Source organism: Hippopotamus amphibius, chromosome 14, assembly GCF_030028045.1.
Source record: "Hippopotamus amphibius kiboko isolate mHipAmp2 chromosome 14, mHipAmp2.hap2, whole genome shotgun sequence".
Taxonomy (NCBI): Eukaryota; Metazoa; Chordata; class Mammalia; order Artiodactyla; family Hippopotamidae; genus Hippopotamus; species Hippopotamus amphibius.
The window spans coordinates 1900630-1917504 of NC_080199.1; the positions used below are offsets into that span (position 1 = coordinate 1900630).

The 16875-nt window shown below is 55.0% G+C and overlaps 1 protein-coding gene across 1 annotated transcript; it reads right to left on the reverse strand.

Annotated features, from left to right (window-relative positions):
* Positions 1–969: 969 nt before the first annotated feature.
* TEX29 (testis expressed 29) lies at positions 970–16312 on the reverse strand. Its single transcript, XM_057707810.1, has 5 exons — positions 16255–16312; positions 13989–14099; positions 2816–2885; positions 1850–2013; positions 970–1010 (listed from the first exon to the last, which is right to left on the reverse strand). The coding sequence occupies exons 1-5, from the start codon at positions 16310–16312 to the stop codon at positions 970–972; spliced, it is 444 nt and encodes a 147-aa protein (XP_057563793.1).
* Positions 16313–16875: the final 563 nt, after the last annotated feature.

A 16875-nucleotide genomic window follows, 5' to 3' on the forward strand; every position in this document is an offset into this window, starting at 1 on the left:
CTCCCCCTTTATTTGCAGACAGTCCAAGGAGTTCCCAGGTTCCCAGGTCACACAAACACACTTCTAGTATCTCAGGACCTGGGCGTGACAAACCGCAGTGGCACGTCCCCCTTGTCGCCTGTTCTCATAAAAAAGATTTTACTGGAACCCGCCACAGCCACGCATTTCCGTCCGCCGTGGCCGCCTGGGCGCCGCACCAGCCGAGTGGAGAGCTGTCGGGAGGCGGGGCCTTCAGAGCCTGACGTGGTCGCTCTCTGGTCCGCTAGGACCAGACCAACCCGAGGGTGACGCCCAAGGTCAGCAGGATGTGTGTGAGGGGGAGGGGCGGTAAGACCTTGACCCACCATTCTCATCCACATGTGCTAGAACATACCAGCCAGAAAACAGACAAGGGCTTCTAGGGGCTCCTATGTGCTGATTTCTCATCCAAATAGTCCCTTTGTGCAGCTCTGGAGAACGCACGTTTCCAACATAAAAGCAGGGATTCTCCAAGACATGGGGCCTCCCTGGGCCACATCACCCATGCTTCGCGTGTGTCAGTCATGCTGAACCCACGTGCGTCCTGTCACGGGCGGGGCCCCCTGGGGAGGGCCGTGCTGCTCCCACTGGGCAAGGCCTGACCTCCCTGCGGGTCTGCGTGACAACCCGCCCGGTGACCCTGCAGCCCGTCCTCTGCAGGGGGGGCCTCGGTGCTGAGTCAGCGCCGTGAGCTGCCTGGTCCCGGGGTCGGTCCCAAGCCGAGCGTCAGAAATGAAAGCTCCTGGTGCACGGTCTCAACTCCGAAGGCGTTCCCCTTCCTGAGACGCAACTCCGGCCTTGGGTACACCACACAGAACACGAAGCTTTCAAAATACCTTTATTTTTTCTCGTCGAGTGGTCACTCCACAACATATTCCAACAGCCGCTCCCCGGCTGCCCCACCTCATCCAGAGATTTCCTCCCATCTTCACTTGGTCCCTGTCACGCACCTCAGTCCTCAGTTTCTTCATCTTCTGCTATAGTCAGTGTGGCTGGATTCAAAACAAAACACAGGGAAGTGGGCGTTTGAATGGAATACTCAGCCGTCCCCGGGGAGTGTCTTCAAGCTGCGAACAGAGCTACACGGCACACACTTGGCTGTGACCCACTTGAAAGCAAGTGTGGCAGGGGGTCTCTGCCGCCCTGAGTCTCTCCACCAATTCCTGGGGGAGGAGCATCTGCAGGGAGCACCCTGAGAAGGCGGGCACCGGGCCTGCACGTCCACCAGGGGCCACGTCCCGGTCCCTGAGGACGTCCGGGCAGTCCGCTCGCTGCCCCAGGAAAGCCACACCTTGTGACCTGTGATAGGAGCCCTGACGGAGTTCCTGCACACACGTGGCCCAAGACAGAGCCCATCGCTGAGGACACCTCTCTAACCTGCCAGGGGCTCCGGCCAAAGGCCACCGAGGAGGACACGTGACCAGGCAAGCAACTGGGCGTCCTGGAAACCAGAGCAGCGGGTGGGACACGACAGCTGCCGGCGCCACAGAAGGAGGTGACGCCCTCTGCCCGCCAGCCAGCACCTGGGCTGCGCTCCGCCCGCGGCCCCGCCGCCCACACCCCGGCACGCGCGGCTGCCGGCCAGAGGGGCTGGGGGCACGGAGCGGGCAGGGGAGGAAGGCGACCTTTCCAGGAGGAGATGCGCTTGTGGACGGGAAGCCTGTGCTGCATCCACTCTGCAAACCCGCCCCTCCCAGGCGGAGGAAACAGATGAGGCTTCCGTCCAAACTAAGAAGGAGGTGTCCCTCGTGGAAGGCACGGCAGAGCTGCCAACGACCTTCACCAGAGGCGATCTCAGAGGAAGCAAAGCCGGCTGCCCCCGCCGCCTTACCGTCCTCCCCGCCACTCTCCGCGCTCCTGTGCGAAGCCTCCGTGCTCAGGCCCCTCGACCCCGCCTGCTCCCCCGAGGGCACCGTCTCCACTTGAGCACTGGCCTGGAGGGACACAGGCGCCTCCGCAGGGACTTGCTTTTCTCGCCTGCAGTCTTGGACAACTCTGATGGAGAGAGAGGTTTTATCACAATCAGAGAAATTAAGGGTGGAAAGCTCTACGGGCGGCCCAGCCCTCCGCCAGGACGCACCCCGACGTCACAGGGCTCGCGACCATGCACGTGTGTTTGCCAAGATAAATGCTTTGTCTTACGCGTCCTCATTTTTGTCTCCTACACGTGCTCCAAACAGACTCGGCACGTGGCACCCGGGCTCCCAAGGACAGAACTGGGAGCGTCACGTGCAGGTCACGGCCAGCCCGGTCCACCGAGATGGCACCCGGCACCACTCGGAGAGGAAAATGGTTTTCCTCCGTGTTGGACAAAGTGACTAATCTCAGTGGCTTTTGTTCGCTTCACAGGCGCCCGGGCCCCCCGTGAAGGCTGCGTTCCCATCCTGCCCGTGGACCGCAGGCAGCTGCCGGGGCCTGGCGGGGTGCGTCCTCCCCGTTCACACCACCCGGGGACTCGGGTCTGGGCACACAGCTGCAACACGACCGTCACAGGCCGAGGGACAGGCCAGCCTGGGTGCGCCCCCCGCGGCCGGCTCTGCAGACTCAGCGCTCGCTGGCCGCGAGGCTGAGGCGGGACGGGCCAGCCCGGCGATGTCAGGGGTCCTTCAGGGCCGCTGGCGTTGCTATCAAGAGCGCCGGGGAGATACATGGGCCTCCCCCCGCCCCCCGGCTGGCTGGTGGCCACAGAGGGTCCCCCTGGTCCCCCACGGCAAGGCTGGGGAGCCGCCCGCCCACACCGCCCTGCTCCTCCTCCTCTCGGGCCTACAGGTGAGGTTCCGAGAACAAAGGCACTGACCTGTAGATGATGGTGACGATAAAGGCCCCAGCGATGATCACTATTAAGGCGGAAAACACTTGCACGTAAGCTGGAAAGCAATTTCAGGTCTTCACTCGGACCCGGCTTCATCCCCAAGGGACACTCCCCACGTCAGCCACGCCCTCCACCTGCCCCCCAGAAGGCCCAGCTCGGCCCTGAGCACCGGCCCCTCCATCTGCTGCCCCTGGAAACACATCCAGGGGTCCAAGCCGCCCGCAGAGGGAAGAAGGCGCCACCTGCAGACACTCAGGGCAGGCGGCCCGTGGCTCCCAGAGGACCCCGTGGACCATCCCCTGAGGACAGCGTGGGGAGAGGCTCCCTCGTCTGTCTGTCCCCCAGAAACAGCAGCACTCAGCCTCCTTGCCTCCTGCGACCTGGGCCCGCACCCTACCCCCGGCTCCCTGGAAACGGTCCCTCAATACTCAGGTCAGTTGTCCCAAAACACTGAGATGTCTTTGGATGACACATCCCACGGGTCTGATTTCAAATTTCATGGACTGAACTCTCCTTTATTAACGAGGGGTCTGCACTGCCCCGAACTGCTCACATCTCGAAGCCCACCCCCAACAGGGAAAACTCAGGGCCACCACTCCCCTCGCGTTTCCCTGGGTGGCAGCGTCCGTTGGCTAAATTTGAGGGGGAGGGAGGAGCTGGGTGACCCCAAGCCTTCTCCAGGGGTCCTCCACCGCGGGGCCCTCGCAGCGCCCGGCTCACAGGTGGCGCAGGGGACCAGCCTCCCTCGAGCACTGATTCAGGCCTCCATCCGCCGGCCGGCTCGGGACCGAAGGGCAGCACCACGGCCCCTCAGGCCCAGCGGCTCTGCGTGAGCACCGCCCGCGACGGTATCAGGCACCCCGCCCCCACCCTGGTTTCATCCTCCGCGCTCTCCTCCCCGGGCTCCGCTCAGGACGCTGAAGGTGGGAGTGCAGACGCGTCCCAGCAGGGCACTCGAGGAGCCTCTCCCCAGCTGCCTTTTCCCGTTTCCAAAGGAAGGGAACCCTCTGGCTTGCAAATGCCGACCTGAAGGGACTCGACTGGCTTCAACTCGCTTACTTCCTCCTCCCTCTGAACCGTTTTCACCTTCACCAGTAATAACGGTACCAGATGAGTGTCCTCGCCTGTGCAGTGGTTTCCCGGGGCTGTGGGGACGGAGGGGCACCACCACCGGGCAACTTGGAACCTCAGAGACGTGGCGTCCCGCAGTCCGGAGGCCAGACGTCCAAAGCCAAGGTGTCGGCAGAGCCGTGCCCCTCGGAAGGCTCTGGGTGAGGGGGATACCTCCCTGCCTCTTCCAGCCCCTGCGGCTCCCGGCAGCCCCGGGCACGCGGATGCATCCCCCCATCTCAGGCTCCATCATCGCACGGCCGCCATCCCCGTGTGTCCGCCTTCACGGGGTGTCCTCCCTGCCTCTGTGTCTCTGCGTCTCCTAAGACACCAGTCTTACTGGAACAAGGGCTCACCTCCTCCAGGATGCCCTCATCTTAACTCATCACATCCAAACAAGGTACTGGAAGCGCTCCCGGGTACCGGAAGCCGGGGCTTCAGCATCTCTCCCTGGGGGACACAGTTCCACCCGGAACAGAAGGTGAGCTGTGGCTGCAGAGAACGCTGCCTCCTGGGACGCGGGGATGACTCCGGTGGGGCCTGCACACGCTCCTCTGCAGGCGCTCTGGAAATGGCGGGGCGACAGGGGTTCTGGACGTGGGACTGAAGTCAGAAAACCGAAAGGGGTTGAAGCCAAAAAGCTGTGATGGAAACGCAGACGCTCCGGTTCTTGGAGCTGCTGCTGCTCAGCGAGCAGAGGCTGAGTGTACAGCAGGCGCTCTCGCCCGCAGGTCACAGGGAGAGGGCGAGGTGGGAGGGGAGCCTGGGGGCTGTGTGGCGCCGGATACAGCCCGCTTCCCCTCAACAGTGACCGCATCAGGAAACTTCTTGTTGGAGCTTCCTTCCCATCAGTTGGCTTATTTCTTTCCATGATGCCTTTCCCGGGGAAATGCACGCTCCTAGGTCCACCCTCGCGTCTCCAGGGCTGTGATAACCAGCCTCCGAGACGCTTCCGGTGATTCTCGCCTGCTGGAATTTACACCGTGGTGCAGACGCTGCCGCAGTGTATGGGGCTGATCTCTGAGCCAGGGGCACTGTGGGGGGACATGACCCCCAAGGCGAGGTCAGGTCACTGTGGCTCCTACCCTGCTCTTCTCTGCTCACTGCTCCGGGGAAGAGCATCTCGTGTATGAGGATGAGTGGGCAGACCTGTGACAAGGAGAAGGGTCCGACCTGCAGCAAAGTGAGACCCCCTGGAGCAGAGAGTCCAGCCCCAGGCCAGCCTCAGACAACTGCCCGCGGCCTCCTGAAATCTCCACCACAGTCTCATGAGTCCCCTGAGCCCAAACCACCCAGCTAAGCCTTCGAGCTGTTGCTTGAAGCCACTGTGTTTCGGGTAACGTGTCACACAGTGGTAGATAGCTAACTTAGGGGGTTCCTAGGCCTTGGCACAAAGTGTACGTGAAATGATGTCAAACAAATGGATTTGAAACAAAGAAAGTCTAAGAGTGAATCAGGAGCTCTTAAGGGACAAGAAGCGGCAAGAAATTCGCATCCTTGAATTTCAGAGAGTAGGTATTCCTTAGTGTGATTCTGCGTCCTGGTTCATGAAAGAAATTCAGAACCTGTACATAAGTGAATCCGTTAGAGAGACACACATATTTAGTCAACGATTTAGATCCCAATTGTCAGCACGTCGTCCACCTCTTCACATGTGCAAGCACTTCTTGTTCTTGAGGTCAAGCTCCTGAAGACAGAGACTGACTCCCAGCGCGTCTCTCGGCGGTCTCTGGCCAGCACGCCGTCGCAGGCAACGCGGGTGTTTCATCATACATCACACATCATGACGGATCACTCAGAAACAGCAGCAACGGAAGGAACATCCTGGCAAATCCTCCCCCAAATACAGTTAAACAAAAGTTTTGAAATTGTCTCAGCAAGTCCCACGAAGAAACGGAAGTCAAACACTTAGAAGAAATGACAGGTTAAATACTGTACCCTAAAATCAAGACTGAGGAGTGAAGCCAAGTCATTCTCTTTGAATTTCCAATTCTTTCTCAAAGATCTAATGCTAATTCCCCAAGTTCATGTTCTTAATAATACAGATTATGCCATAACACAATGTGCACTTCAAACCAGCCAATTTAAGAAGTTGGTGAAAGGTTTTCATAACATGGAATTATGTGTACAAAGAGCTCCTAATACCCTGTCACCGAATACTACAACTTACACAGCACAAAGGTTCGCGCGCCGTCTTGAATGAGAAAGATGTCAAAGACGTGAAAAATAATTTGAGGGCACAGTGAGAACCCACACGCAGGGCTCGCTGCCCAGACTCTTCCCACAGATGGCCCAACCTCTTGAGCGCGAAAGAAGTCAGAAGAAAAAGCCTAGCCCACACAACTCGTTTATTGTAATTGAAAGGGTGGAAAGAGGACTCATACTCGCCTTCATGCAAAGATGACAACCCCCCTTGCAGAACAGCGAGCCCTCTTCAAGGATGAAAATTCTTGAGTTTGTGTTCTTTTCTGGGTTCCTTAAGGACACTAATAATTGAGGTGCTATAAAGAAGAAGGTTCATTTTTCAAATAAGGGACAGGGATCAGGTGATTGTTCTGATTGAAATGATGTCTGACATTCACAAACGGACCAACACCCACAATAAACGTCTGATGAGAAGCTGCTCAGGAGATGGAAGAGATGAAAAAGAGAGAAAAGCAGCAGCAGCCGCGGGGGCTTCTGTCCCTTCGCCAGCCGCGTGCTTCCTCGAGTGACCTGTTCCACCGCCTTATGCTGCTAGGGCCCCGCTTCACTAGGATGTCCGTAGATCGGGGTAATCCATGGCCGAAGACTCGGACCTGTCCTGCAGCTTCACCCAGGAACTGAATGGCGTTTGCATCTTTATACACAGAAGATTGAAGGAACACACATACCCTTTGGATGTTAAGGTTTCCTGCTTTTAGGAGCCCCACATGGTAAACATCTCAGAAAAACTAAGTTGCATGTGTGCCTAGGACACCGGAGTCCTCTGAGAAGAGAAACTCCATGACGGAAATGAAGTGAGCTAGACTGTAATCATTCACTGCTCTCCACGTCGTGAGTTGTGTGTGTGTCCAACCACTACCACCACAAAACAACAAAAAGATGACATGTGCAAAAAGCAGCAAATTATGGCCAAACCCTCCCCACCCCCCCGCCCCGCCCAGTGCCATGACGTCAGCTTCAGGAGTGCCCGTCACAGTCCCCAGAGAGCGCGCTCTGGGGCAGCAACGTGATGGCCATTCAGCAACCGAAGACCTGAGACTCAGCCAGCTCTTGCAAGTAAGACACTGGCTAAAGGCTGCGGGTTTTATGATGAGATGGATGGAGGACGATGAACTCACTCTCTAAGGAAGAAGCACTAGGTCTTATTGCAACTCTCACGACCCAGTTGTGCACAACTGGACTAGAGGGTCATTAAAGCCCAGAATTCACTTTCAGGGTGACATCCACAGAAACGGCACAGGAGGAGTCCCCACCCCCAAATACCTTCCTCCATGAAAGCAATGAGACCGACAGCCAAAGTTGTCATAATAAACTTTTTCAGAACTCTGAGAATCAACCAAAAGCTTGCTGCAATCTCTTTATTCAAGGTGAACAGATGAATCTCAGTCACAACAGGGATCTGTGGACACTTTAACGTACCTGCTGCCACCTCTGCTGCCCACCCTCCAGCTCCAAGAGAGTCACGAAAACCTACAGCCCACAACCCTGGTGACAACCAGCCACCTGGCACCACCGGAGGGCTCAGAACAGGACTGAAGCGGCGTCAATGTCCCGTCCCCAGGAAATGGTCACGATTAGTTCCATCTGGTGCTTCCCTGGAAGATCCCACTCACAAGGTTGCCTTTCACTGACTTGACTTGGCCCTTGTGTTGTGTGAACAGCCTTTCCCACAGCTTAGAGGGAAAGCCTGGGGAATAAGATGTCTACAGGGAGCTTTGGGAAGCTGTAACATAGTCCTCGGAACCTAGAAGGCAGTGGGCACGTCCAGGGCTGTGCACACACCTACCAAGACCTGAGAAGGCCACACACTCGCACTGCTGGCCGACCTTGAGCCTCTGTGCAAGCAGGAAGTGAAGAGTAAGGCAGAGGAGGAAACCACCCAGCCGAATGTTGAAGGTGGGTCTCAACACACATGCAGGGCCCTCGGCAGAGCCTGGGAGACTATTGCTTCCAGGCATCCTCGGAGATTTCCGTCCAGCCATTAGCTGCCCACTGGGCCGACCTCACAGTCTTCAGTGAGCACACACCACAGAGAATACAGACCTTACAGAACTTGTTCAGAAAAGTCATGAAGGGATGACAGCAGCAACAGCAAGAGGTCTGGGGCAGCAGGGGAGCCTGATTTTCAGAGTCGCCGCATGATACTCTTTAAAACGTCTGGTTTCAACCAAAACATGAGACAGGCAAAGAAACAAGAAAATACGGCCATGTATGTGACAAAAAGCCATTCATAGAAACTCTCTCTCAAGAAGCCCGGATGTTAGACTTACTAGGCAACGACTTTATTTTAAATATGTTCCAAGAACTAAAGGAAACCATGTCTAATATGAGTCTAACCATTCTCTAGTATGAGAATAATATCTCACCAAGTAAAGAATACCAACAAAAAGATAGAAATTATTTAATTAAAAAAAAGGAACCAAATAGAAATGTTGAAGTTGGAAGTATAATAATGGAAATGAAAATCTCACCAGAGGAGCTCAATGGTAGGTTTGAACAGGCAAAAGAAAGAATCAGCAAATCTGCAGATGACTCTGTCGAGACTGTCTGGTCTCATTTCTCCAAAGAAGACATATGGATGGCCAAGGGGCACATGAAAAGCTACTCAACATCACTAAGTATTAGAGAAATGCAAATCAAAACGACAATGAGGTATCACCTCACACCAGTTAGAATGGCCATCACCAAAAAATCAACAAACAGTAAATGCTAGAGAGGGTGTGGAGAAAAGGGAATGCTCTTGCACTGTTGCTGGGAATGTAAACTGATACATCCACTATGGAGAACAGTATGGAGGTTCCTTAAAAAACTAAAAATAGAACTACCATGTGATCCAGCAATCCCATTGCTGGGCATATACCCAGAGAACACCGTAATTCAAACAGACACATGCACCCCAATGTTCACTGCAGCACTATTCACAATAGCCAGGACATGGAAGCAACTTAAATGTCCATCAACAGATGAACGGATAAAGAAGATGTGGTACATATATACAATGGAATATTACTCAGATGTAAAAAAAGGAACGAAACTGGGACATTTGTAGAGACATGGATGGACCTAGAGACTGTCATACAGAGTGAAGTGAGTCAGAAAGAGAAAAACAAATACCGTATATTAACACATATATGCGGACTATAGAAAAATGGTACAAATCAACCAGTTTGCAAGGTAGAAATAGAGACACGGATGTAGAGAACAAACACATGGACACCAAGTGGGGAAAGCGGGGAGGGTTGGGGGGGAATGAATTGGGAGATTGAGATTGCCATATGTACATTACTAATAAGAAAAAAAATACCAAACTGTACACTCTAAATATATGCAGTTTATTGTATGTTAACTGTATCTCAATAAAAGTTCTTTAAAAAAAAAAAAAAAGATTGTCCAGTCTGAGTAACAGAAAGAAAAGAGAACTAAGAAACATTAAGAGAACCTCAGAGATCTGTGGGATACCATGGAGTGTACCAAACATGCAGAATGGGAGTCCTGGAGGGAGAGGAGAGAGAAAGGAGAAGGCAGAAAGACTATTTGAAGAAATGAGTAATAAAGACCATCACGGAGGTGCTTATAGATGCAGAGAAAGAATTTGATAAAATCCAACATTCTTTTATGATAAAAACACTGAAATAACTAGAAAGATATGGGAACTTCCTCCATCTGATAAATGATATCTAATAAAACCCAAGCCACCATCGTATTTAATGGTGAAACACTGAAAGCTTCCCCCAAAGATCAGAATCAGGACAGGGATGTCCATTCTCACTGCCTCTATTCACCACTGTACTGAGGTTCTAGCAGGACAACTAGGCAGAAGAATGAAATAAAACCATCTAGATTGAAAAGAAAGAAGTAAAACTATCTCTTTGTGCAGATGATATGATCTTACATGCAGAAGATCCTAAGAAATAAACTAAAAAATGACAAGAATTAGTAAACAAGTTCAAGAAGGTTGCAGGGTACAAGATCAACATAAAAAATTTGTTGTATTTCTATATACTAACAACCTTTCGATTCTTCTAGGTATATACCTAGGATCCTATATACAATCTGAAAATAAAATTGAAAAGACAATTCAGTTTACAATAACATCAGAAAGAACAAAACGTAAGAATAACTTTAATAAAAGAAAAACAGATTGGCACACTGAAAACTATAAATTGTTGTTGAAGGAAACCAAAGACAACCTACATATATGGAAAAAGTCCCCTATTCAGGGATCAGAATACTTAATATTATCAAGACGGCAATACCCCTTCCCCCAAATTATCTACCAATTAAAAATGACCCCTATCAAAATACCAGCTGGCTTTCTTAAAGAAATTGACAAGGACCCAAGAATTCACATGGAAATGCAAAGGACCCATAATAGCTTAAACAACCTTGAAAGTGAACATCAAAATTGGAGGACTCCGGCTTCCCAGGTGGCGCAGTGGTTAGGAATCCGCCTGCCAATGCAGGGGACATGGGTTCGAGCCCTGGGCCGGGAAGATCCCACATGCTGCAGAGCCACTAAGCCTGTGAGCCACAGCTACTGAGGCTGCGCTCTAGAGCCTGCGAGCCACAACTACTGAGCCCACGTGCCACAACTACTGAAGCCCGTGCGCCTAGAGCCTGTGCTCTTCAACATGAGAAGCTACCGCAATGAGAAGCCCGCGCACGACAACAAAGAGTAGCCCCTGCTCGCCACAACTAGAGAAAGCCTGTGTGCAGCAACGAAGACCCAACACAGTCAATAAATTAATTATTAATTTTTTAAAATTGGAGGACTCACATTTCTTTACTTTGATACTTATTACAAGGCTACAGTGACCAAAGCCGTGTGGTGCTGGTTAAGAATGGACACAGGTCAATGGGATGGAATTGAGAGTCTAGAAATAAACCCTCATGCTTAGGAGCAATTGATTTCAACAAGGCTCCAGAGACAATTCAGTGGATAACTAATGGTGCTGTGACAACTGAGCATCTACACACAAAAGAATGAAGTTGGACCCCCCTGCCTCACACCATATACAAAAATTAACTCAAAGTGGATCAAAGACCTAAATGTATGAGATAAAGCTATACAACCCTTAGAAGACATCATAAATGTAAAGCTTTATCACCCTGAATTAGACGGTGGTTTCTTAGATAAAAATACCAAAAGCACAAGCAACCAAAGAACAAATAGATAAACTGGACGTCATCAAAATGGAAAGATTTGGGGCTTCAAAGGATATTATCAAGAAAGTGAAAAGAGAGCCAACAGATTTGGGGGAACGTATTTGAAATCATATATCTAATAAGGGTCTACTAGAACATATAAATAGCTCTTACAATTCCACAATAAAAAGACAATTAACCCAGTTAAAAACTGGGCAAAGGATTTTAATAGACTTTTTTCCAGAGAACATACACAAACTGCCAATAAGCACATGAAAAGAAGCTCATCATTACTTACTGAGGAAATACAAATCAAAATGACAATGAAATATAACTTCATACCCATTGCAATGGATAGAATCAAAAAGATGGATGACACATGTTGGTGAGAATATGGAGAAGTTGGAAGCCTCACACACTGCTGGTGAGATGGTAAAATGGTGCGGCCAGGTGGAAAACAGTTCAACATTTCCTCAAAGTTTTTAAAATAGAGTTAATATATGGTTCAGCAAATCTTCTCCTGGGTAAATACCCAACAGAACTGAAAACAAGTTCATGCAAAATTTTGTGTACATTTGTTCCTAGTAGCTTTATTCAAGTAGCTAAAAGTAGAAACAACCCAAATGCCCACTAACTGACTGGATAAAAAAGTGTGGTCCATCCAGGCAACGGGATATCATTCAGTCGTAAAAAGGAATGAAGTGCTGACAGCTGCTACAGGTGAACCTTGAAAACATTACGTAAACACATGAAAGAAGCCGGACACAAAAGGCCACCACATATTGTAGGACTCCCTTCACATGAAATGTCCAGAACAGGTAGAGCCATAGACACAGATCACGGTTGCCAGGGTCTGAGGGAAGAGGGGAACATTCTGGAATTTATAGTGTGACGGTTGTTAACTTTGTGAATATACTAGAAGCCCTGAATTATAAGCTTTAAAAGGGTGAATTTTATGGCATGAGAATTTTCTCTCAGTAAAAACAACCGAAGGAGGTAACTTCCAGTTGCTTCTGTCTGCAGGCACCGGGGAAGGGGTGTGGCATCCTAGCGGTGCTGGGGTCCCCAGAGGCGGCTGGGGGATGAGGAAGGAGATCTGGTCCCAAGTCGTCTAACTCAAGATCTGGAGGAGAAACTGTCACCAGAAAAGCCTTCCAGTTGTGAGGGGCATTCGTTGTGATCTCTTATCTGCCTCTTTTTGAGCTGAACGGACTCCTCTTTGCCCTAAATTCCAAATCTTCACCGTAAAGGACAGCAATGTTCTCCCTTTGGCTGAGCCCGGATCTTGCAGCTGCTTCAGCTTCTCGAATTGTTTTGCCCAGAATATCACTTTCTTTTTTAAAGAATTTATTTTATTGAAGTATAGTTGATATACAATATTGTCTTTTTTTTTTTTTTAAATACTTATTGGGTTGTGCCGGTCTTAGCTGTGGCGGCAGGCTCCGCAGTTGTGGCAAGCGAACTGTTAGTTGTGGCATGCACGTGGGATCTAGTTCCCTGATGTGGGATTGAACCGAAGCCCCCTGCATGGGAGCATGGAGTCTTAACTGCTGCACCACCAGGGAAGACCCAGAACACCACTTTTCTTGAAAGAGCTGGCGTCAGGTTTTGCGTCTGTGGGATCGAGCTGTCCCAGAGGCAATGTTTCTGACTTCCCGTGTCCAGGAACGAGAAGGCAGGCGTGGGGGCGGGTGGCTGAGCCCATGTGGGGCCGCAGAGGAGAAACAAGCGAAGAAGAAACCCTGGAAAGGTACAGGACGCAGCTGTGCCTGGGCCCCGGGGGCGGGGGGTGGGGCTGCAGAGAAGGGCCCAGGACACAGTTCCCAAACCAGTGGCTGTCCTTCTGTATCTGGGGACACGTTCCTCCTCCCTGGTGAGGTCTCCTGCAGACGGTCCCATTCCAGGGACGTGTTCACCCCTTCTCAAGAGGCCTAGAGCCCTCACCCTGTTCCTAAAGGGGATGCAAACAGGGTAAGAAAATGCATTGACCATCGAGTAGAATTTAGGGTTTGGAAATACTAACTTAGACAATTGCAGAGGCACAAGTGTGGGGAAATATCCAGAGAGCAGTTAGAGCATCCTTTCTAGGCCAGGCCAATCCTAGCTCGCCACCTGCCCTGCCCCCAACCCTGAGTCCCGCTTCACCCTGTGACTCTCCCCTGGCTGCCTGACTGGGAGGGTCCGGCTTCCCCCCAGCTCTGGCCCCCTCCCCACCCCAGGCGTCCCCGCTAGTTCCACCTCCCCAGGGGCTTCTGGGCTCCAGTGACCGGGAACAGAGCACAGTGTCAGGTCTGTGCTTCCTTCTCACCCGGTCGGAGGGGCGCGCCCTGGGTCCTCAGGGCTGCAGCGCCCGCCTGGCCAGGTCTCCCTCGCGCACAGCAGCGGCAGCCCTGCCCCGAGCCGGCTGCGTGTAGAACCGGCGTCTCCGACCCAGCCCTCCACACCCCACCCAGGACGGAGGGCCTCAGATAAGCCTCTTCAGCAGCACGTCTGGCCCACCGGGGAGTGGACTCTCCCTCGAGGCCGACGTCCCCGTCCCACACCCTCAAAGCCATCTCTCCCACGGCTGCACCGAGAAGGGCGACGGGACCAGGAACAAAGAAAGAGGCCTGTCCAGGAGCAGAGCTCCGGGCGGGGGAGGCCGGCCGTCCCGGGCCCGCGTGTCTCCGTGCGCCGGGTGGGCTGGCCGCGTACTCACTGGGAACGGCCTTCTCGTAGCAGACGCCTTTATAGAAGCAGCACCCGAGCTCCTTGCACCGATCTCTGGTGACGTTGTAGTCACATATGTCGTACAGGGGGATGTCACACACTGCAAAGCAGACACACACGGATGTCACCCCGGGGACACAGCCCCCCCGACTCGAAAGAACGCGGGGCGGGGCGGGGGGGCGTGCGGCGTGTGCGATGGGTTTTGCTATGGTTTTAATTATGCATCGTACAAATCTCCCTTTGAAACTCAGATCTGGAATGAATGAGGTTTCTGAACACAATAACGTCAAGTTAATGACACAGGATAATGCGAGTCCTCCAGCGATTACGGAGACAACACGTCTCGGCGGAGAGCTCGCGGGCTCAGCGCGCCACAAAGGAGAGGGAACAAAGACCTGGCCCGATGGCTGTTTGGGAGTTCGGGCCGTAACGTGTTATTAATTCACATCGAAGCACAGAGGGAGTTAAAATTATCAACACGGGCCGAAGATTATTTCAGAATTTAAAAGTCAACTCAAAGGGACAGAAAGTTTCGTGCCAGGAAGGCGCAGCTGCTGCAGCGGGGGCGGAGGGCCGCGTCCGCAGGTCTCCGCTCTGAGCAGGCGCCCGTCAGCAGTCAGGAGGTCTCCCCCGGGGGCGCAGGGCCCACCCCCTTCCCAAGCCTCCAGCGAACCTCCTTTACCTCGGGGGGAGGGGTTTAGCCTCTCAGATTAAGGGTTTCCAGCGAAACCCGCCCCCACCGCGCCCTTTCCTCCAGGTCCCAAGATGCCTCCACCCCGGGTGTGCGCAGTCCTGTCGCCAGGGCCTCCCCACCGTGGGGTCTGTGCTGCTGACTGAAGGCTGGACAGAGTCTGAGCCCCCCACCCCCGCCAGCCTGCCGGCGCTGCTGCAGCTGGACCCTCCAAGCCAGAGCAGCCCCCCGACCCGGGACGGGCAGGGCTGCGCTGGCTCCTGGGCCGTGGTCGCCGGGCGCGCGCTGGTCCCTGCCGCGCCGGAGGGGATGTGAGCCGTGCCGGGTTTGCTTCAAGTGCGTCTGGACTGCGAGGAGCCCGCTCGGGGCGTTTTCCAAGTTCTGTTTCCTTTGATCGTTCCAGCAGCCCTTCGGCAGAGACCCTCCCCACACCCGTTAGACGTAAGGGAGTGAAGGTCAGGCCCGCGGTGGGGGAGGAAGGGCTCCAGCCGGGGCCCTGGCCTGAGCTCCCGGCCGCGGACCTACCCCGCACCTGCCCCCTCGGCCTGTCGGTCTACAGCTGACGCCGACGCCCTCACAGAGATGCCGTGAAAACTGAAATCACTTCTGCGAAAGCGCCCTGTACACTGTAAAGCCCCTCGCGGCCCGTTTCTAAGGGAAGAGGGGGCTGGAGAAGCCGCACGGGGGCTGGCCTGGTGCCCCTGGCCCGTGAGGCATGCCCCCCAGCACTCCCCTCCTGGTGTCCTCTCGGGCGCCCGCCTCCCCAGCACGTCCCAGACCCGCGCTTCCAGGCTGGAGGGACCCCCGCCCCCGGGCAGCACCCCGGGGCCCCCTGCACGGCGGGCCCCCTCCCCACCCCTCCTCCTGGTTTGGCTTCCGCAGTTCACGAGCCCCGGACCCGTGTTCCCAATCAACACGCGGCTCCAGAACTGAGCCCCGAGTGTGAGGCGGGCCTCAGATGCAAGAGGTGCCCTCGGGGGGCAGACCGACCGGCGCGCGGGCCGGGTCCCGGGGGAGAGCACTGGGACACGCCAGGGAAACCACGTCCGTCTCTGAGGAGCCTTTCTTTTGGGAAGCAAGGGCCCGGGGCCGCGCCCTGGGTCCCGTCTGTACGGTGGCGCCCACTCCCGGCCGGGCCCTCCTCCCCCAGCCACCTGCGTGACCCCAGCTGGGCCCCACGGCCACGCCGTCCTGTTCAGGGAACGGCCCCGCCCTGCTCCCCTGCCTCCCCCCGGCGTGGTGTCCGAGGTCTGGGGTCCTGCGTCATGCTGGGACGTGTCCCTCCGAGGGGGCCCTGGAAGGGTGAGTTGACGGAGAGAGACGGGAGAGATGGGGGCGCACGGGTGCAAAGCTGCAGGGCTGTCGGGCGGACGGACCCGCGGACGGACAACCCCCAAGGGGTTGAAGGACCGGGCCCCGAGGCCCCACCCTGTCCCCTTCACAGGGGAGGTGTTCGCACGGCGTGCCCCTCCCCACTCTAGGCCGGCCCTCCTGCCGCCCCTGCTCGGGGCCTCGCGGCTCGGAAAGCACAGCCCCCTGGAGCCCCGCGGGCCTGGCCCGTCACCTGCAAATTTCTTCAGGAGGTGTGAGGGGGACTTCTTGAACTCCAGGGCGTACCTCATCGCCGCGGCTGACGCGCGGCCGGGGTCAAGGGGACCTGGGGGAGAGAGCAGGTCAGCACAGGGGACCTCGCGGCCAGGCCGCAGCGAGGCCGGGCCACAGGGAGGGCGGCGGCTGGGCAGGGAGGGCCAGGTCCCACCTGGCGAGCACGTCCCCCGTGGAGTCCCCGCCACACGGCTCGCAGTCACACGCCACCTGGACAACAGCTCTCGGATCAGACAGGAAACTGACCACCGCCTCCCTGCTGCTGCTCCCAGCCAGGGAAGGCCTTCCCTGCCACCGTGATGTCACACAGGCCCCGCGATGTCACACAGAGAGGCCCGACGGGGCGGAAGAGGCCTGCTGCCTCCAGGCCCGGCACCCAAGCCCTTTCCTGCACGACACCCACCCGGTCACCTGGCCAGGCTGGTCCTCAGAGCTGTGTCCGGAGAGGCTGATGCAGCAGCTGGTGCCAGGGCCCTGGGGTGGGGCAGGCCGGGCACACCTGAGGACCGGAAGGAGGCAGCGTGGCTTGAGGGGAGGCAGGCGGGGCAGAGGCCACAGGGGCCAGCGCGTGAGCGCGCGT

What these genes read in the sequence shown, in the direction of transcription:
- TEX29 (XM_057707810.1), bottom strand. Translation starts at nt 16,312, where the DNA reads ATGAGGTACGCCCTGGAGTTCAAGAAGTCCCCCTCACACCTCCTGAAG. An exon ending in ATCGTCACCATCATCTACAG is followed by an intron (nt 2,014 to 2,815) that starts GTCAGTGCCTTT and finishes TCTCTCCATCAG; the next exon opens with AGTTGTCCAAGACTGCAGGC. An exon ending in GGAGAGTGGCGGGGAGGACG is followed by an intron (nt 1,011 to 1,849) that starts GTAAGGCGGCGG and finishes TTTTGAATCCAG; the next exon opens with CCACACTGACTATAGCAGAA.